Source organism: Lontra canadensis, unplaced genomic scaffold (genome assembly GCF_010015895.1).
Source record: "Lontra canadensis isolate GAN:19392208 unplaced genomic scaffold, GSC_riverotter_1.0 scaffold2, whole genome shotgun sequence".
In the NCBI taxonomy this organism is placed as follows: Eukaryota; Metazoa; Chordata; class Mammalia; order Carnivora; family Mustelidae; genus Lontra; species Lontra canadensis.
This window is the reverse complement of record NW_022630996.1, coordinates 36805553-36827317: the sequence shown is the minus strand read 5'-3', so window position 1 is coordinate 36827317 and position 21765 is coordinate 36805553. Positions and strand designations below refer to the sequence as shown.

The following is a 21765-nucleotide window of genomic DNA, read 5'->3' as shown; positions in this document are numbered from 1 at the left end:
CTTTCAGCTTAACTAAAATTCCCAGTTGTTTACTGAAGCGGTTCTGAGAATTTCCACCATTCCCACAACAGGGAACTGCTCTGCATTCTTACCAACACTTGATATTGTCAGACTTTTTAATATTTAGCCAATCTGACAGTATTTTGTAGTTCTTGGTTTGCATTTTTTTCAATAATTATTGTTGAGGGGCGCCTGGGTGGCTCAGTTGGTTGGGCGTCTGCCTTTGGCTTAGGTCATGATATCAGGGTCCTGGGATCGAGCCCCACTCTCTGCTCAGCTGAGAGTCCGCTTCTCCTGTCCCCCTGCCTATCACTTTGCCTACTTGTGCTCTCTGTCAAATAAATAAAAATCTTTTTAAAAAATTATTATTGTTAAGATTGAACATCTTTCCTATTCTTATTAACCATTCAGATTCCCCCTTGTGTGGTATTTTTTCAAAACTACTGGATTGTCCTCGTCACTGATTTGAGGGACTTCATATATTCTAAATACCCTTTTGTTTATCATTTTTTACTTTATGGTTAGTGCCTTGGAGGTCTTATTTAAGGAGCCCCCTCTACCTCGGTGTACTAGGTTATCTCTTAAAGCTATATAGCTTTGACTTTCACAGTTCGGTTTTTATTAACTGGAACTAATCTCTGTATGTTTGAGGAAGGAGTCTTTCTGGACTTTTTCTTGTTGTTTCATTGGTACTGTAGATTTATTTGTCCATCCCTGGGGCAGTTCCCCCCGTAAGTATATCCTGTCAGGCAGAAAAAAGGCTTTGCCTCTTACTATTGATTTGTAAACATTTCTTAGCCCTTTTCATTTCCACATCAATTTTAGGATTAATTTAAGTTCTCAAACAGGTTGAGATTTTGGTAGGGATTACCTTTAAACTCTGGATAACTTGTGGAGAGAAGGGACATCCCTGTAACAGGGAGGCTTCCAGTTCATGAGCATGTTTATCATCCCTGACCAGAGGAGAGCTGAGAAAATGGCATCCAGTCCTAATCACACACTACCCCCTTCCAGGTCACAAGAGAGAAGGCCCACTGTGTGCTTTTGCAGCTCTTTAGCAAATTAGCTCGTGACAATTTTGCTAGGTTTACCAAGCTGAGGTGTGGAGTTTTTGTTTTTTAGTTGTGGTTAAAAAAAATCCATGTGTGTGTATAAAATTTACTCTGTTTATCTCTTTTTTAAAGGGGGGAGGGGCAGAAGGAGAGGGAGAGAGAGAATTTCAAGCAGACTCCACATGCAGTCTGTAGCCAGATGCAGAGCTATGTCTCCTGACCCTGAGATCATGACCCGAACCTAAAGCAAGAGTCAGCCGTTTAACTGACTGGGTCAGCCAGGCACCCTGCCCTGTGTACCATATTTAAGTGTGCAGTTTAGTAGTGTTAAGTTAATTCACATCGGTGTACTGTAGATCTCCAGAAATTTCTCATCTTGAACTGAAACTCTATACCCATTAAACAATAACTCCCCATTCCCCCAACCCCTGCCCACCACCCTTTTCGTTTCTATGAATTTAACTACTCTAACACCTTTTTAAGTGGAGTCATACATTGTTAATCTTTTTGTGACTGGCCTATTTAACTTAACATAATGTTCTCAGGCTTCATCCATGCTGTAACATATGTCATCATTTCCATGCTTTTCAAGGCTGAATAATAATCTGGTGTACGTATATATCACACTTTGTTTATCCATTCATCTGTCAGTGGACATTTGGGTTGCTTCCACGCTTTGGCTATTGGCGAATGCTGCTGCTTTGAACATGGATGTGCAGATACTGTTTCAGGCCCTTTTTGGTGGTTATTTTTTTGTTGTGTTGTTTTCTTTGTTTATTTGGGTTTTTTGGTGTTTTTTTTTTTACTCTTACACTACAGCTCCAAATATGGAAATTAAAGTACCCTAGAAAAGTGAAAAGTCAGAAGTAAGCTTGGGTATGGAGGCTGTTTTATGTGAAAGGACCTGAGCTCTTGCTGCTATAATACAATAGGGAACTTTAAACAATTTAGGAAAAATAGATCATCATTAAAAGTATGACACAGGGCACCTGGATGGCTTTCGGTTGGGTGTCTGCCTTCGGCTCTTGAGGGTCATGATCCCGGGGTCCTGGGATCAAGCCCCGCATTGAGCTCTCTGCTCAATGGGGTTCTGCTTCTCCCTCTCCCCCCACCCCTACCCCGGCTCATGCTTTCTCTCTCTCTCTCTCTCAAATGAATAAATAGAAATCTTTTATATATATATATATATAAATATATAAATATATATATATATATATATGTACATATATACACACACACTACAATTTTTTAGAAGTAATTGACATAATTTTAAGGCCATTTTGAACTCTTAATTTTATAAATATGTAATACTTTCACATGGCTCAATATTCAAAAGATTCTAAAGCATCTATAAAAAAGTCTCCCTCTCATTCCATCCCCTACTATTCAGGTGCCCTCTCCTCCAGTGGTCACCAGCATTATCAGTGTCTTTCTTTGGGGGTATTTTATGCATACATAAATGTGTAGATATTTCCCCCTCCTTTTATATACAAAATAGCAGACTATTCCTTACTTTTTTTTTTTTTTTTTTTAAGTTTTATTTATTTATCTGCCAGAAAGAGCACAGGCAGTGGGGGAGCAGCAGGCAGTGGGAGAAGAAGGCTTCCCACTGAGCAGGGAGCCAGATTCGGGACTCAGTCCCAGCACTTTGGGATCATGACCTGAGCTGAAGGCAGGCGCTTAACCAACTGAGCCACCCAGACATCCCTCCTCACTTTTATACCTTTAATCTTTCTTACCAAATATTCCTTGGAAGTGAATTTCTCCCACTTTATAGCTGCCAGATGTTCCATTGTGCAGACGAGTGATTTATTCAGTTTCCCGCTTATGAGTAGTTAGGGTTCCAGTCTTTCACTATAATAAACAATGCTGCAATAAATAACTACAGATCTCACATGTGAGCAGTTGTACCTGGATAAATTATAAGTAGAATGCTGGTCAAAGAGCATATGTATAGTTTTTTAGGGAATGTACTTTTGTATAATTTTTTAAAAAGTGTTTATTGATGTTTAAAAAACAAACTTCTGGGGCGCCTGGGTGGCTCAGTTGGTTGGGCGACTGCCTTCAGCTCAGGTCATGATCCTGGAGTCCTGGGATCGAGTCCTGCATCAGGCTCTCTGCTCAGCAGGGAGTCTGCTTCTCCCACTGACCTTTCTCCTCTCATGCTCGCTCGCTCTCTCTCTCTCTCTCTCTCTCACTCACACACACAAATGAATCAATAAAATCTTTTAAAAAAAAAACACTTCTTTGTTTTCATGCTATTATATAAAGAGCCTTCAACATTATAATATTTATGTTTGGAAATAGGTAACTGGGGACAAGGGGAGTCTGTTGTTTTTCAATACGTAGCTCACAAAGTAAAGCATGAACCCTGAGCCTTAAAGCCACTGAGTGATGTTAAATGAGGAGCCCAGGTCCTTTCAGCCTTTAATCCCAAGAGGGGCGTTGATTGAGAAGCACTGTATTGAGTATCTCTAATGCATAGACATGGGTTTATTTTTGCTGCCTCTGTTAGTTAGCATTTTATTGAACAGAGAAAGATATTGTCAAGAAAAAGAATAAAATCAGGTTACTAAACCTGTCTTCCAACTTTTGGAAGTCTCCTCTCCCGTATTAAGTATTTATTTAACAACCACCTGTTAGGTACAATGCATGTTCTAGGATACAGTGAAGAACATGAAGTAGCAAAAGAGATGTCTCCTCCTATAGTCAGAGATTTGTCTCATAATATTAGTAACACATCATCCAGATAAAGCTCTCTAGCTCAGTGCCTTTGGTTCTTTTTTTTTTTTTTTTTTTACAGTGAGAAGAAGTAAGTAATATTGTCACAGGACTTGAGATTGAAAACAAGTTCAGGGGTTTAACAAGTGTGCCCTCCTCGCTGCATATACAAGTTGTGCCACTTACTGGAAATCTGTCTTAATTTAGAATCTTCCAGCAGAAGATTCTTCCAGCCATATCCTCCTTCATTGCATCTTTGAAGTGTTAACACCTTTATTCTCAGGAAATATGCTGCTTTTTGTCCACTTAATTGCCAGCTGTGGTTTGGCAGTTCAGCTATCATTTTCAGGGCAGTATTTTTAAATACAGTTCAAATAGAAGTTAATTAAATATACAACTGTTGCTAGTGTCTTTTTTTTTTTGTTTTGCCTTAAACATGTAAGAGCAAATATCTTGAAATATTTGTGCATGATTTCTAACAATAGGGCAATAAAACAAATGCCATTTGGTATTCTCATAACAATATGTTGGTGATTATGTGTTTTCAAATTTTTCTGGAAGAACTAACAGCTTTCTGCTAGATAGCATACTATTTCATGGGCTTAAAATGTCATTTCACAAATGAAAAAGTCCAGTTCCTTAGTTACTGTGGAAGCTTTTAAGCTGACCTGAGAATAAAATAAAGTAAGGGTGCCTGGGTGGCTCAGTGGTTAAGCTGCTGCCTTCGGCTCAGGTCATGATCTCAGGGTCCTGGGATCGAGTCCCGCATGAGGCTCTCTGCTCAGCGGGGAGTCTGCTTCCCTCTCTCTCTCTCTCTCTACCTACCTCTCTGCGTACTTGTGATCTCTCTCTGTCAAATAAATAAATAAAATCTTAAAAAAATAATAATAAAGTAAGACAATTTTTTTTTGCATTGTTTTATTTTTTATAAACATGTATTTTTTTTTCCCCAGGGATGCAGGTCTGTGAATCTCCAGGTTTACACACTTCACAGCACTCACCATAGCACATACCCTACCCAATGTCCATAACCCCACCCCCCCTCCCATCCCCCCTCCCCCTAGCAACCCTCAGTTTGTTTTGTGAGATTAAGAGTCACCTATGGTTTATCTCCCTCCCAATCCCATCTTGCTTCATTTACTCTTCTCCTACCCCCTTAACCCCCCATGTTGCATCTCCTCTCCCTCATATCAGGGAGATCATATGATAGTTGTCTTTCTCTGATTGACTTATTTCGCTAAGCATGATACCCTCTAGTTCCATCCACGTTGTCGCAAATGGCAAGATTTCATTTCTTTTGATGGCTGCATAGTATTCCATTGTGTATATATACCACATCTTCTTTATCCATTCGTCTGTTGATGGACATCTAGGTTCTTTCCATAGTTTGGCTATTGTAGACATTGCTGCTATAAACATTCGGGTGCACGTGCCCCTTCGGATCACTACGTTTGTATCTTTAGGGTAAATACCCAGCAGTGCAATTGCTGGGTCATAGGGTAGTTCTATTTTCAACATTTTGAGGAACCTCCATGCTGTTTTCCAGAGTGGTTGCACCAGCTTGCATTCCCACCAGCAGTGTAGGAGGGTTCCCCTTTCTCCTCATCCTCGCCAGCATCTGTCATTTCCGGACTTGTTAATTTTAGCCATTCTGACTGGTATGAGGTGGTATCTCATTGTGGTTTTGATTTGTATTTCCCTGATGCCGAAAGTAAGACAATTTTAATGTTAGACCACCACTCATGGAAAAGAGAAGCAATTAACTGGCGTAGTCAAAGCATGAGGTTTCCCTGGAATAGTACTGAAGTGAGTCAGAGATGGACTGTACTAGAGATGGTACGGCAGTGGGCAGGGTTCAGAAGTTGAGAGAGCCGCGTGGCTGTCCGTTACTTTCCTGATGCTGTCTCTCACTCTTGTGATTCTTAGGGATATCTGTGTTTGCCTTACATGGCATTGCAGCAGCATCATCTTCTCTCCGATGTCACCGTCCGTGGATTCGTTGCTGGGGCTACTAACATCCTTTTCCGCCAGCAGAAGCACCTCAGTGATGCCATTGTGGAGGTGGGCTTAAGTATGAGCAGTGTCCTTGACACTGCTGGTCCTTGTTTTTTTTTTTTTCTTAACTGGAATTCTGACAGCATAGGAGTAACACTAATAAAGGTAAAAATTCCTGTGCCAGGCATTCTGTGCACCTTAGGTATAGTAACTGATGTAATTCTAATAGCCTGTGAGATAGGCATTGTTGCTTTTCCTATCTTACACGTGTGGAAGCTAAGGAGCAGAGAGTTCAAACGGCTAGTAATTGGGTGAGCCAGGTTGCAAGCCAGACAGTCTGGTCCTACTAAGATCTCATAATTAAAATGTGTTTATTGTTTAAATACTTTTAGCCCCTTTAATATGTTCCTGATATCAGGAGGAAGGCGCTACAGATAAATATTTGATATCAACTGATAAAAATTTAGATCGTGTTTAGTTTTACAATAGACGTAATTAAAAAAAGGAAATTTTACCCATCCTAGGTTTTTATAGTTTCTAGTCAAAAGTACCAGAACATGCTTTGTCAGAAAATGTTTCTAGTATCACAAATGAAAAATCTGGGATCCCAATTTTGAGGAATTAAAATAGGTCGATACCTTCCAAGGCAGAGGATACAGATGGAGGGACCACACAGTTGTCTCAACATTATTGGTTACGTTCTAGTTCTGAAGTTGTTTGGATATGTGTATATTACTTCAAAACTAACCTGTATGTTACATACTTCTCTTTGTATATCAAATATTACATAATAATATTCCAAAGTATCTGGGTACTTAAGAATTTTTAGGAATTGCACTTATTAATTGTATTCATTTCTGGTTGTGTGACGAAGGTGATTTTTACTCTACATTACTGTTTTCCAAGATATTTACAATCAACGAGTTACTTTTATAATTCAAAATAAAATGTGCATATATTTTCTAAAAAGAAAATGAGGATTTCTTAAATAGAGAAAGAAAAAAACTTCAGTGTAAAAACCTGTTTCTTTCTTAGCCTCACTTTTTGAGAATGCTGTTATTCATATTTTTTATTTCCAGCTTCAACTTCCCAGTAGTTACTCTTTAAAGTATGGCATGGATGTCCACGTGAATGCCCAGACTCTGACTTGTACCTGGGTACCCTCTAGGTAGAAGAAGCTCTGATCCAGATCCATGATCCAGAACTCAGGAAGCTGCTTAACCCAACCACCGCAGACCTCAGGTTCGCAGATTACTTAGTGAGGCACGTGACAGAGAACCGGGATGATGTCTTCCTGGATGGCACAGGCTGGGAGGGAGGTGACGAGTGGATCCGAGCCCAGTTTGCAGTCTACATCCACGCACTCCTGGCTGCCACACTGCAGTTAGGTAAGGAGCACAGCTGCTTTTTCCTTTTGTAATCTTTATGAGGTTTTGAATTGCATAAGGAAAACAATTTCATTATAAAATTATCTGTTACTCCTTCACACAGAGATAACTGCTATTAGCATTTTGAGTATTTTATAACCTTCCAGACCTTTTTCTATGCATAGGTGTTGGATTTTAGTTTTGTGGTATTTGTGGTGATCTTTTACAAAAATGGATCCTATTCCAGATATTTTTTGAAACTGATGTTTATGTTTCTCTTACAAAGAAAAACTATCAAGACAGTAAAAGCAGGTCACTTTTACATGGCTGCTTAGGACCATGTGGAAAGAAGGATGTGTCAGTATCTGGGGGCTGTTTATAAACATTGCTTACATGTTTTTAAGATATGTAAAGGGAGAAAAGAAATATGAAAGAAATCACTGGAAATCACATTCCGAGTGATTAAACCTTCAGATTTTCCATTCTGAGAAATCCTGTTTCTATTAAATAGTTAAAATAGAGCAGGTGAAGGTAGACCTACTCCTGTATTAAAACCATTTCATTTCCATAGGGAAAGAAATCTATACTAAAAAGAGAAAATGAAGCTCTACAGTGAGCTTTTGCACATGGTTGCCTACCACCGTGGACATGTAGCAAATACTTAGTAGGTGGTGGTTGTTGTTGTTCCTGTTAAATTGTTAAGCTTCTGGTTTTCCTTTTTTTTAATTAACCACTATTTGGGGGAAGTTATTAAAAATGTGGTGAAATACGCATAACCTAAAATTTACCATTGTAGCCGTCTGTAAGTATGTAATTCCACAGTAGCGGTGTGTTTACACTGTCCCATCAGTGCTGTGCCCTCCCAGGTTAGTTCTTCATGAAGTGTGTGTGGCATTTGAAATCAAGGCTTTGGGTGTGTGCTTCGTCTGTAAAGGAAAGCCCTGGAGCAACTCCTTATTTGTTAATAGGATATTTTTAAATATCTGCCTCTTCTACAGATGTAACAGCTGAGACACCAAGATTAAATGCTCTAGTTCAGAATCATTCAGTAATCTAAGAAGGAAACCCCAGTCTCCACCAGTCATGTTAGCTTCATGAGTAATTTACTTTTTAAACCTAATTGCCTAGGTAGCTATAAATGCTGAGTAATAACAGTAACTGGGTGTTTTTTTTTGTTTTTTTGTTTTTTTGTTTTTTGCATATGTGCAGGGACCTGTTTTGTTTTGAACACTTTATTTCTACTAACTCATTTCATCTTCAACAACAATTCTGGAGGTAGAGAGGTAGAGACCATGGCCTCTTCATTTTACAGGAGAGGCATTGAGGCATTGGTAAGGTTAAATAGCTTACTCATCATCCCTCTGGTGGAGGCTGAGCTGTGAATCAAACTCGTATAATCTGGCTCAGGCCCATGCTGCTGTTCAAAGGAGATTCAGCCCAGGGAGCTCTTTGAGGAATATGTTCTTAAAAGTAGTTCCTTAATGTTGCATTTGGAATCCTGTGTATCCTCTTCCTTTCCCAGCAACAAAAGTCCTGTTTCACCTTCAAAGCAAGCAACTTACAATTAGTATATGAAACAAAAGACATTTGAATCTGTTCTCCAAACCTTTTCTACTCTTCCAAGCAGAAGAAGTGCTCTGCATTAAAACTTCCCCATGATAATGAAAAAGCCGAAAAGTTTTCAGCATTAAATATGAAAATTCCTTTGTTACTTAAGTATTTTGACAGTGAAATGCATGGGGATTAAAGAGTGAGTTTCACCAAATAGTAAGAAAAAATTCAAGGAAGAAAAAACAGTGACTGAAAGAACCAATTAATGTATGCATTCTGATTTTTCTTCAAAGAAATACAACATTTGTGGCAAGATAGAAAGGTGCTCTTATTGCCTACTCCCTATGTATATACATCAATACATTTATTCACTGCACAGTCTGCAGTTTTCATTTCATAAATAATACTATGCCTCCTAACCTTGGTAAGGAGAACATGGAAATATTTTGGAATTGTAAGGAACCTTAGAATATATCTGGCTCAACCCTCTTATTTTCTGGTTAGGAAAATGAAGTTCTGAGTGATTAAGTGACTTGCCAAAGGCCACATAGCTTCTTAACAGGATTTCTGGAACTAGACCCAAGTTTCCTGATAATCTGGTAGGCTATCTCCCCCCAAAAGCATGGGGGTGGGGGGTATAAAGCCATTCCTTTACCTGTTTTGGTTAGGAGTCTTCATATCCCTGACTGGCTACAGACCAGCTCAACTTTCAAATATTTACTTGACAGATAATGAAAAGATACTATCGGACTATGGGACAACCTTTGTTATGGCATGGAAAAACACTCACAACTACAGGGTGTGGAACAGCAACAAGCATCCAGCACTTGCAGAAATAAATCCGAAGTAAGCACATCCTCTGAGGATTGATGGTACATAACATGGTTGATTTATGAAGTATGCCCCGGTATAAAGAAGATTGTATCTTAACTTAGATGACAACGTGAACATCTCCAAAAATCTCCTTAAGTCGATTATAAAATCCCAGATACAGAGAAGCAGCTGAAAACTGCTTCCCTATTCTTACTTTTTACACAAAAAGCGCAAGACATTTTTGGAAGGATTAACATTTCTCCCAGCTCTTGGCATAATTCAGAAGAGGAAGTCTGGCACATGGTGATGCTCAGTACATGATAGTTCTCTCCCTTTCCCTGGATCTTTGCTTTAGCAGAATGGTCAAACAAGATAGAACCCTTGAAGGAAATACCACTGGTTGAGACTGAGAGGTTATTTTAAAACATGAAGTGTGAAAAGACTAAAGTTGGTACTTGAATTCCTAGATGCGTGGTCAAACTTAGTTTCCAACTCAGATTCTAAAATCCGGCAAAATTTAATACCTGTCAGAATACTGAATGTTGACAGACTTTATCCATATAGGCACAAAAGACATTTAAACATGCTGTGAAGTGGGGCCATTATGAAGCCATGTTGCCTTGTTTGAATGGAACAGAGTAGAGTCTAAGGAGGTCTCTCCATTGATAGAATGTGTACGTAGTATCCCTCCCCTTCTTCGCGGTTTCAGTTGCTTGGGGTCAACCGCAATCCTGAAGCAAATGATCCTTTTCATGACACATCATCAGAAGGTCGGTAGTAACCTAACGCTACATCACAGTAAATGCCCTTCACCTCCCTTCATCTCATCGCTAGGCATTTTACCATTCCACATCATCACAAGAAGAGGGAGGGTGAGTACAGTGCAGTAAGAACTATTTCCCAAGAGAGAGAAAAGACTACATTCACATAACTTATTATAGAGTATTGCTGTTATTGTTGTATGTTATCATTCGTTGTTAATCTCTTGCTTTGCCTAATTTATAAATTAAACTTTACTGTAGGTATGTATATATAGGAAAAAACATATAGGATTCAGTACTGTCTGTGGCTTCAGACATTCATTGGGGTCTCAGAATGTGTCCTCCGCAGTTAAGGGGGAACTACTATACATCCTAGGGACCTATTTTCTAAATTACATGATTAAAATGATTTTTTTTAGTGATACAAGTATACAGTGAATGTTTTCATTTGTATTTTAAACTTATACCTCTTGGTGAGAGTTGGACAAAAATCAGCTTTGTCCTGACTATTATTTAGGAGCTAGGGTTAACTTAGCTAGACTGCGGATATGATTTAAGCGGTTCTATAAAGACTATTCCCTCTCCCCACACAGAATCCAGATATTTATGTCATAAGTAACTTAGGGAAGCATCTGCAAGGATGAAATATAGCCGGGTTTTAAAGAACATGTCTGTTAAACTTTATATCATCTATCAAGAAAAATGACTGGGTTCAGCAACGATTTTGGTGAATTTAATTGTCACACTGGGCTATAGCAAAAATCTCTATTGGCATTTGAATGTGGTAAAAACAGAGAATTAAAAGGCAAAAAAATCTTAATAGTATTAAATGAAAGAGCTTAGAGTTCAAAGTATTCTCCCTCACTAACCACAAGGTCTGTGTTTTAAAGAATGATGAAGAAAAACAGATGTGAGTTTTTTTGCCTGGTGGCCCTCACTGTCACGGGGCAGGAGGGGGAGGCGGGGTGGGGAGTAGTGACTGACGGTCCACCTCTACTGTTCACAGTGCAGCCTGGAAGGTCTCTTCCCCCAATGCTCTGTACTGATAACCTGGTCATATTTTAATGCCGATCTGTAAGAGGCTTAGCTGAATGGGTTTTAAAGGACATAAACCTGTACTTTTAAACATGTGTAAATAAATTGGGGTTATTTAGATTGAAGAAAAAGCTGAAGAAAGACCTGATATATATAGGTAAGGAAATTACGCAGATATAGTAGCAGTTTTTCATTATTTTCACCAAATTAAAAACAAGAAATGATAGTCTTCACTTGTCAGGGGATATAACTTGGACGTATTCCAAACTAATTGTAAGATTTGAGATCTATGAAACCCTTTGTCCAGCTTCAGAAGAGGAGAGGAGGCAGTCCTCTAACTTAGTGAACAGCCCGTATGCTTCATCCTTGAGGCAGGGCTTCCTGGGAATATGAAGAAATGCCGATTAAGTCCTCTCAGTTCTGTCAGCCTGTGAGTCAGGAATCCAGAAAACGTAAATGCATCCCATATGCTTAATATGGCCAATAAGGAAACTTACTGTCTTTTAAAAAGCCATGAATAGCATTTTGGTGTTTTTATAAGTGTAGCTATAGATTTCATTAGGGTCACTGTCTTTGTTAGACATTGAGAGAGACCTCTCAGGGTGAAATAAGAATGTGGATATTTATTGACTCCTTTTACAGTACAACTTTGGTCTAGTTGCCTGAATTTATATATGCACACCTACACTTCTTCCCTTTTGTACTTCTTCTTCTTCTCCTTTTTTTTTTTAAAGATTTATTTGACAGAGCAGAGCACACAAGCAGGGGGAACAGTAAAGGGTGAGGGAGATGTGGGCTCCCTGCATGGCAGGGAGCAGGGCTTGATCCCAGGACACTGGGATCATGATCTGAGCCAAAGGCAGACGCTGAAATATCTGAGCTACCTAGGCGCCCCCCATTTTGTACATTTTTAAGACCTAAATTTTTAGTTGCTTTCCAGATAGGAAGTACAGATTTCTTTTTTTTTTTTTTTTTTTAAATATTTTACTTATTTATTTGACAGATCACAAGCAGGCAGAGAGGCAGGCAGGGGGTGGTGGAGGGAAGCAGGCTCCCTACTGAGCAGAGAGCCTGATGCGGGGCTCGATCCCAGGACCCTGAGATAATGACCCGAGCCGAAGGCAGAGGCTTAACCCACTGAGCCACCCAGGTACTCCTGAAAGTACAGATTTTACTGATGTACACAAATCTCCAGATGACCAATAGCATGCATTCATAAGACAGCCAGAATCAAGGTACAGTCCATGGTCGTGGCCTAAGGTAGTGACTAACCCTGACTATCCTGGGGAGCTTTTTAAAAACACTGATGATTAAGCCCCAGCCCCAGACCAAATAAATCGGAACATTAGCGTAGCATTAACACAAACCTCTTTCTCACCCCCCGCTCCAAGAAAAGAAACACCTATTTTACAAGGGAGGAAATAAGCTCAAAGAGGCTCCCAAGACTGTGAGTAATGATCTGTGCTGAAAGCCCCATTTCCTGCTGTCATGTGCAGAACACACCCATCCAGCTGAGTCACCCCTGCAAGGTTTACTGATGCTTCCTTGTGACAGCATTGTTTTGCAGCTTTATTGGTAAAATTCATAGTCTAATAGTCTCAAACTTTGTTTTACAGCCATCCTTTTCAAGGCCAGTACTCCGTGTCAGACATGAAGTTAAGATTCTCACAGTGAGTATTTAGGAAAAAAAACTAGGAAAATTTTTATGACTGAGTTTATGCCATGTGTTTCATTGCTAATTAGGAATTGTTTTTCTCCACTTGATAGACTTGTGCTTCAAATAGTAACCAAATATGTGCATAACATTCTCTAGCTCAGCAGTGTGTATGTTTCAGAGTGAAAACACTGCTGTTTCATAGAGAATGGTGTGAACTAATAACAGAATTTGCCATTTTTATTCTGGTGGAGTAACTTTAGCAAGTCATAGCTGTAGGAAGAATTAACCATGCATCCTTATGGCCTTTTTTGGTTCGTCTGCACGTTATTTTAGTATTTTCTGAAAGTTTACGTCCCTAAGCTTACTAAATTAATTGATGCATGATAAGTAATTTAGCTTCTTTTCTCAATAATCCAATTTTGGGGGTGGTTATAGGGTGTGGTATATGTGAATTTTTGTAATATACCTAAAACTTCTTTGCTTTACTTAGTTCTGTTCAAAACAGTGAACGTGGCAAAAAAATTGGAAACGTCATGGTCACAACCAGCCGAAATGTTGTACAAACAGGAAAAGCTGTTGGTAAGACATGCCTTTAGATAGAAACCGATTAGAATCGTAACACATCTCTTCTCTGTACTCAGCGTGTCATTGATAAAATCATAAAGTTGTAGAAATCTTTGTATCATATAATAATACAAGATGGTTGAATACAAAGGTTTCGTTTTCACCTTATTCCTGAAAATTCTTATGACATCAGATAATATCTGAGTTCAGCAAATTTTGCCACACCTGATGGAGATACCAATTTTCTGATGTGTTCCCTGTTCTGTTTACAAGGATTCAACATTTCCTGCAATTTTTTATAAGTAGTAGAGCACTGTAATAAAGTAGGCACTGAGAATGCTGTCTTCTAAGGTATTAGCATAAAATGAAGGAAATCAGTGAAACTAACAGGTCATTTTTTAAAAGATTAACAGTATTAATAAAACCTTAATAGACTAATAAGAAAAGATACAAATTACCAGTGTTGGGAGTGGAAAAGATGACATCACTATACATCTTACAGAAATTAAAAGGATTATAGGGAATACTGTGAATAATTTTTATGCCAGTTTTTTGACAATTTAGATGAAATATGCAAGTTCTTTGGAAGACTCAAATTGCCAAAACTGATTCAATAAGTAATCAAAAATTTAAATAGTCCTAGATCTCTTAAATAAATCGAATTAAAAATCATGCCACAGGTTTTTTAATTTAATCCAGGCCAAGATGCCATCAATTATGAATTTTATCAAATATTAAAGGAATAATGCCAATTTTATACAAACTCTTTCAGAAAGTAGTGGATGAGAAGTAGCCCTCCCCAGTTCATTTATTTATTCATTTATTTATTTTAGAGAGCGTGTGCGTGCATACAAGTAGGGGGAGTGGCAGGCAGATGGAGAAGCAGGCTCCCCAGTGAGCAAGGAGTCAGTGTAGGACTCGATCCCAGGACCTAAGGATCATGACCTGAGCCAAAGGCAGCCACTTAAACTGGCTGAGCCACCCAGGCATCCCTCCCAGTTCTTCTAATGTGGCCGGTATTACCCTGAGAACCAAAGCCAGACAAATGGTATCGTGCTATTGTATGCATTCTTCTGCATCTAGCTTTCTTCAGTTAAAATACTTTGAAGTTTGTTCCATATCCATTCTAAAAAAAAGTCTTAATTCCTTTTCTACATTTTTAACTTTTTTTTTTTTTTTACATAATTTCAAATTTAAATAGTGCAACAGTGTACAAGGAGCTCCCAATTATCTCAGATTCGCCAGTTATTTACATTTTGCCACATTTGCTTTGTCATATCGATATGTAAAAATAGGAGCCATCTCCTTCCTTAGCTTCTGGGAGAGGTCGACTAACCCTTACTGATCACAGTTCAAAAGCCCTGGACCTCGGGGATCTCTGCAGGCCTCCTAGCTCTAACATTCTGTGTCCCTAGAGATAGACAGGGTGAGTGAATCACATATGTACTCTACAGTACATATGTGATACAGTTCCATCCCTTTAAATGACATACAGCACATAGCTCCATCAGTGGGTTCGTTTCATTAAAGGGAATGGAATCTAATATGTAAGCATTTATTTCCATATAATATTATGCATTTAATTTCTTTTGATTTCTTATTTTTTTAAAAGAAAAATTCTCCTTCGTTATAAGTGTATGATGTCAATCGTTACTTCATTTTTAGTGATGCTCCTGCTGTTTATGTTCTAAGGCCAGTTCTCTTCCACACTCCCTCTAAGAATAGTGGAATATGTGATTCAACTTAAATAATTAAAGCATCAGTTTTGAAGATAAGGGTTTTTTTTTAATATTTTATTTATTTATTTGACAGAGAGATAACATAAGTAGGCAGAGCAGCAGTCAGAGGGAGAAGGAGAAGCAGGCTTACCACTGAGCAGGGAGCCCGATGTGGGGCTCCATCCCAGGACCCTGGGATCATGAACTGAGCCAAAGGCAGAGGCTTAACCCACTGAGCCACCCAGGCGCCCCTGGAGATAAGGTTTTTTAAAACAAAACCTACCTGAGGCAGATAGAGCAGTTGACATCTTCATTTATTGCAGTATCATTTCAGATGACAAAAGCACAGTTCCTGAAAGTAGCCTAACCACTGTTCCCTGTGTAGGTGGTTATCAGTTATCAACTCGGATTTAAGCTACAGAGTGCATGGTTCTTTCTCGGCTCTCCCAAGTGGTTCTGATGCACAGCCAGGGCTGAGAACCACTGGCCTAGCCTGGTGGGTATTAAGGGAAGGGTCGGCTGACCACCTTCAGAATGGTTAGGAGAGGAGGCTCTTTTCCCGAAGTTACCCAGTTTCCTTCTAGACCATCATAGACAGGGATTGTTTTGAAACTAGGAATGTAAATGGTATTTTAGTAACTATTAACATATTGATGTTACAGTAAATTAACACTCATTGATTAGCATTGATCTTTCACTATCTATTAATAAAAGTGAAGACTTTTTTCCTTTTGTTTTTTCCCTCTTCTCCATCCAGGCCAGTCAGTTGGAGGAGCTTTTTCCAGCGCGAAGACAGCTATGTCTTCGTGGCTTTCTACTTTCACCAGTCCCGCCCCCCAGAGTCTCACTGAGCCCCCCGACGGGAAGCCCTGAGCAAGGCGTCCAGAGGCTGCTGTCGCTTCCTTAGGTTTAAATGTCTCCCATCTGCTGCTCCCAGACTGTTCTCTTCATCGGCCACAGGTCCACACAAGGGGACCAGGATGTCGAACTGTTTACAGGGACAGTTGTCCTCTGTCTAATTGAATGTCGCAGGATGCTGGAAAGATGAAATCGCAGCCATAGCAGGGATGGCTTTCCAGGTTGGGGTTTAAATTGACTACTTTTATTTCAGTCTGAGCCTGATTAAAACACAGTGAAACTTCTAATGAATTTTCAGTTCTGATAGTGTACATTTGTTTACTTTAGACAAGTTTTTACTTATGTAAATTTTGTTCTCTTTTCCTGTTTGAATATCCAGATGGCCAACTGTCATTTATATGTGCTAAAATTAAGTTATATTACTATTCTAATTTCTCTCAAGTTGGCCCTAAAATGTGTTTATAAAGTTAAGGGGCCATACAATCCAGCCCTTTGTTATTACTTTGCTGAGTTATATGATGATTTTTTTTGTTGGTTTTCTGCCCACAAAATATATTTATCAGTTCACTTCCTCCCAGAAACATGAAAACCAGAGGTGGTAGTTCTGAGGATGGGAGTGTTTTGTTTCATGTTTTTAATTTATTCTTTCCCAGTCCTAAACACTTGCTCTGAGGTGTCAAGGAGTGTCACTGTGCTTTCTTCCTCTTCCCAACTGTGCAGGTGGGTGTGCAGCGAAATAGCATGGTGCCAGTTGCAATGGTGTTCAAGCAGGTTAACATGAGTGTATTTACAGTGGAGACTCTGGAAGACCTCGGTGTTAGTTCTGTCAACCCTAATTATGTTGCAGTCTTCTACAAGCATTTTTTTTAACCCACAGTTTGTGCCTTCTGTTTCTTCTTTTGAACAGTTTTCCATGGGTGTTTACAGATGTACAGGTTTTTTTCTTAGTCTTACTCTTCATACAGCTTTTCAAGGCATTTGGCCTTCCCACTCCCTGATGGAAAATCGTTCTGTAATCAGTCCCTACCCCCTTATGAAAGTATTTATAAAAGAAAAACAAGATGATCCATAAATATTAAGTAGAAATCTCATCTTTGCTCATCTTTGCTTAGAAAACCAAGAGGCAAGAGAAGAAAAACACAGCCACAGTTTTCACAAAGGACCTCTGGTTTCACTTTAGATACATGCGTATGTGTGCTATCTACTGAAGATTTTTACACAACTGGACCTCCTGTATCTGCTGTGCTCAGCTCTCATTTGCTTTTCAAGGGGACTTTGGATGGGTGTTCTCAGGGAGTACTTAACAGGGGACAAACTGCTTGTTCAGTAACAAAGGACACTTGGAAAATACATTGTGAGTATGATCTACATATGATAGAGTATTGGGAAAACATTTAATTAAGGAGAACACTTGATTATATTTGATTTATCCCTTAAGAACGGGGCACCTGGCTGGCTCAGTTGGTAGATCATGTGACTCTTGATCTCAGGGTCATGAGTTCAAGCCCACATTGGATGTGTAGCCTATTTAAAAAAATAAAATCTTTTTAAAAAATTAAGTGTTTACTTAAGAAGTAAATTTTTCTAGAGCATGTGGAATGGACATAGGGACGTAATTCTAAATATCTCTGAATTTTCCAATTTGTGTTTTAACACAAGTCCAGCAAATCTGAAAGTGTATTTCCATTTGAGACAATAACTCAGAAATTCAGTGATCATCAGTGAAAGGGTTTATGGTGAGAACTCTCTTAATTCCACTTCTGCTGGGAAACCGCCTTCTCAGGAAATATTATTTGAAGAGAAGAAAATAATACCAAACAAAACCTTAAAAGGTACTTTAATCAGTGTTGCACTTAAAGAATTCATTCTAACATTTTGTTTCATGAGGCCACATCATTAGTTGGAGTGTCATAGTGTGGTTGTGCCATTGGTGTTGGTATGCAGTTGTTACCTCTCACCTGCCCAAAGTTTACAGAGCTGAGAGCACCGTGACAGGTGAGCCAGCACACTGCTCGTCCATCCTCCAGTTTGGATGGTGTGAGGGCTTAGGGTAAACTCCCATCTCTCACTGTTCAGAAGCAGGCCAATCCACATTTTGAAACCCCACTGAAATAAAAGTAGTTTAACTTCACTTTAGGATCACTTGTTCCCCATTTTTATGTATACTTTTAATGAGCTTTCTGTTAATGTTTCTGGTTAAGAGTTCAACTCTTAAGGTGGTTATTTAACTGGCTTTCAACATAAATTGAATATCTCAAAAGATAGAACTTTTGTTGGAGAAGTAGTCAAAACACTGAACCATATTTCCTTCAGGTTCTGGGAGGCATTGGAGTTTTCAGGGAGCATAAGCTAATATGTTGTTGGCAGGGGCCCGGGGGCAGCCAGCACACTTGATGTCAGGAAGCCTGGCCCTTGTCGCATGAGCCTGCATGCTTGTCCCTTGGATTCCAGGTGTCAGCTAAGTGGCCAGCCCCAGAGGCTGTAGCCTCTTTGGCTCTTTGAGTGATGGGAGCCAACCTTAGGCCATCTTTGGACATCTCAGTAGTAAAGGTGGATGTTTCGTTGGGCCATACTTGCTCCAGTGCTTTTCTGTCTAAGAATTGAGTATTTGTAAGTAGGCCTGAGGGAGTTCGGGTCAGCCAGGCTTTTCCAAGGTGTGCCAGGCACATGGACTGCATCTATAGCTTGCTGCTGGCCTCACTGCCATCTAGGTAAGTCAACGGAGTGCTGGCAGTAAGTCCCTGGCATTAGTTAGTTCCTGCTAAGGCATTGTAATGACAGATTACATAGGGAAGGAAAAGAGTTAAGGCTACCGACTGCCTGTCGTGGGCTAAGTGAATAGAAAAAGTTGCACGTCAGAGTGAGGCTAGTTACCTTGAGTATGCATTTGACCCTTGTCACCAGGGTGAATAGCCCGTCCCCAGATCCACTAGTGACGTGCTGGCGCCCAGGCTCTAAAACAGTCCTCATCTACTTTTTGCTCTAAGAAACAGCAGAAATATACACGGGCAGCGAACCAGAGCAAATGACGTGATTTCCTCAACCTTATCTTGCTTTCTGAGTTCTATATTAAGCATTGCTTTTTTTTTTTTTTTTAAGAGTAGTTTACTTTAGAAAGGCAAGGAGAAAACGTATTAGAAGGGAGACAAGTAGACAAGTTAGAAGTTGCAAGGCTAAGAAACAAGTTACTTAAAATCTGAATGAAGGTATTTTGAGAGCAGTATTTAATGTGCTAAAGGTTATAAGAATTCTTTTACAAAGAAGTTAGAATTTTAATCTACTAACTACAGGTTTTAAAATGAAGCTATAACATTATCTCCCTGACAGGCAGGTTTTGTTCTTACTTTGTTTTGTGGAAGTTACAGCCAGCCAGTGGTTTTTTTTTTTTTTTCCATCTGGGCCTCATGATGAGTTGGGGAGCAGTCAGCTCTGTGAGGGGCAGTGAGCTGATCTTGAACCGCATGAACTTTTATCTGTGTCAGCAGTTTCGGGAGGTAGCCTTTTAGAATGGTAGCTGCTAAATATCACCCACGTTTCATTGGGCAGTTGGTTGGGACTGTTGAAATGACATCACCATTTGCATGCTCTGATTCTTTGACCAGAGGTGGCATAGCATTTGCGGCCTTTCCACCCAAATCAGTGGTAGCCCCTGAGGCTGACAGGGAGCGCAGTCCCAGCTTCTAGAAGATGATTGTCCTTCTACGCGACACAGCATGCCGCTAGGAGTTTTTCATTCCAGGTCTTTGGACTTCATGACATTGGAATTGTTTTGTCATAATTTCTAACATTCCATAAATATTTGTCAAGGACAAAGAAAAGGAATGTGGACCTTTATTCTTTTCGTATAAATAACTTTGTACACATGACTTCCTGCTTTCCTATGAAGGGGAAGAAATTAGCTCCTCCCTTGTGTGGTAACTCCAGAATTAAACGATTGTGCACGTAGAGGGGTTGAGTATATTTTGTAAAACTCTAATGATTTGTATTTCTGTGCTGTTCTGAAGTTTACCTTTTTACTTATATTAATTAAAGATATAGAAACTATATATTTAAATCATGTAAATGGGATACAATTGAGGGGGCTTTTTCCAGTCTTACTTTTCGTCGGCTTCTCACATACACGTAGTGTGCTGCTCAGACTTTCATGTGCAGTATAAACATTTGAACATTTCAGCCAGGCACTGAGCCAGAAAAGGTAATTGAAGTCTTTTAAGACAGCTGCTGTGCTTAGAAAATATTTGTTTTCTTGAAATATTAATAATTTATAGCTGGAAAAAAACGGGATCAAGACATGTGTTTCAGGCCACTTGGTCATTGTTTCCTAAGTTTAAGAAGCATTTGATTAACAAGTTGGTGAAGGCATTTAGTGGTTACAAAAACAGTTAAACATTTGAGATTAGAGGCTTCCCACAAACCCTCTCTAAGAAAGTTTAGCTAAGAAATCTTAGAAAGTTTTCTGAGGAGGTTTAGCTGTGGCACATGTTTTGATCGGAAAAATAGTTCCTCTTTGCTCCAGTAGTTTTATAATTTGTACTAGTTCTTTGTTTCTGTTGTCATTTGTTTAAAAAAATGTTAAAATTATAAATCACATCTAATCATAGTGAAATGTAAAACTTCTACTGTATCTTTATTTTAAGGAAAAATAAGAATAAAATTATCCTGTTTGTCCTGCATACAGTCAGACTTGGCCTGTCTTTCTAGAAGTGCACTTCATGTTGTCAGTGTGGTCTCTGGCCTGCTTCTCGGTTGGACAGCAGTGCCAGCTTTATGTAAGAAACCAGCACACAGACTGAACCAGAGGACCCGTTGCTCATTTAATGGCTCATTTTAATACTGCTTATGGTGGTGCCTCTGTTTTTAAGGAGATGGCCCCTGTGGGAAGAACCCCTTAGTTTCTCTCGAATGCTAAGTGCACAAAGTACACTTTTTATTATCACACAATTGGTGGCATGATAATATCCCATCCCATGCTCACTGACAGAAACCCCCAGGGGAATAGAACATTGTCAAGAGCAGCCTGTTTTCCCACCTGGACTGGTAAGCTTCAGAATAGCCCTTGGCATTTCCACTGAGGGCTCCTGGCATATTTTCGTATGTATTTCCATGTACTGTGATTTTCTTACAGCTCTTCTACAAAAGAGGAGCTTTGTGACTCGCTTCACAGAAGCAGATAAGTTTCTTTGCCCGCCCCCCGCCCGGGGGAAGGTGCCCTTCCTTGAGTGTGGGGTTAAGTTTAAGGTCCCAGTATTCTCTGACATGGACCATTAGCACCCCGGAGATGATGAGGTATTTGGGGACAGTGGAGCTGGGCACTGCCGGCATCTCCCCTTTTCCAAGGACCTCTGTCACCTGGCGTCAGGCTCTGCGGTGCTGAGGCGGACAGTTCCCCCTCACCTCCGAGGTCACAACTGCCTTTTCTTTACTCTGATAGGATGGGAGTGACAGTTATTTAATCTGGTAACATCTAGAACAACTATGGTCGTGGAGCCAGTTTTTTTTTCCGAGGAACAACCCTTCACAGAGGTCTTCTCTGCCTGGGCTTCATCTCCACGAGGTTAGGGAACTGCACATAAACACACTTTGTGTGATTCTGGAGTCTGAAGCTAGGGAGTAGCCTGGCGCCAGAGATCAGAATGGTCGTGCTCTTTGCTCTTCTGGTGAACACCTGCGTTT

General features: G+C 39.7%; 1 protein-coding gene across 3 annotated transcripts in view; it reads left to right on the top strand.

The window, feature by feature from the left end:
• AVL9 (AVL9 cell migration associated) overlaps positions 1 to 17132 on the top strand; it is a 61362-nt gene extending 44230 nt beyond the window's left edge. The window contains exons 11-16 of one of the 3 annotated variants that reach the window (XM_032872063.1): positions 5700 to 5838; positions 6941 to 7156; positions 9415 to 9532; positions 12912 to 12965; positions 13443 to 13531; positions 15992 to 17132. In XM_032872063.1, coding sequence (XP_032727954.1) covers positions 5700 to 5838; positions 6941 to 7156; positions 9415 to 9532; positions 12912 to 12965; positions 13443 to 13531; positions 15992 to 16107 — 732 coding nt within the window. In that variant the 3' untranslated portion in view covers positions 16108 to 17132. Of the gene's footprint in view, positions 1 to 5699; positions 5839 to 6936; positions 7157 to 9190; positions 9286 to 9414; positions 9533 to 12911; positions 12966 to 13442; positions 13532 to 15991 lie in introns of those variants that run through there. The other 2 variants (XM_032872054.1, XR_004384327.1) reach the window with 2 other exon arrangements.
• The last annotated feature ends 4633 nt before the right edge of the window (positions 17133 to 21765 follow it).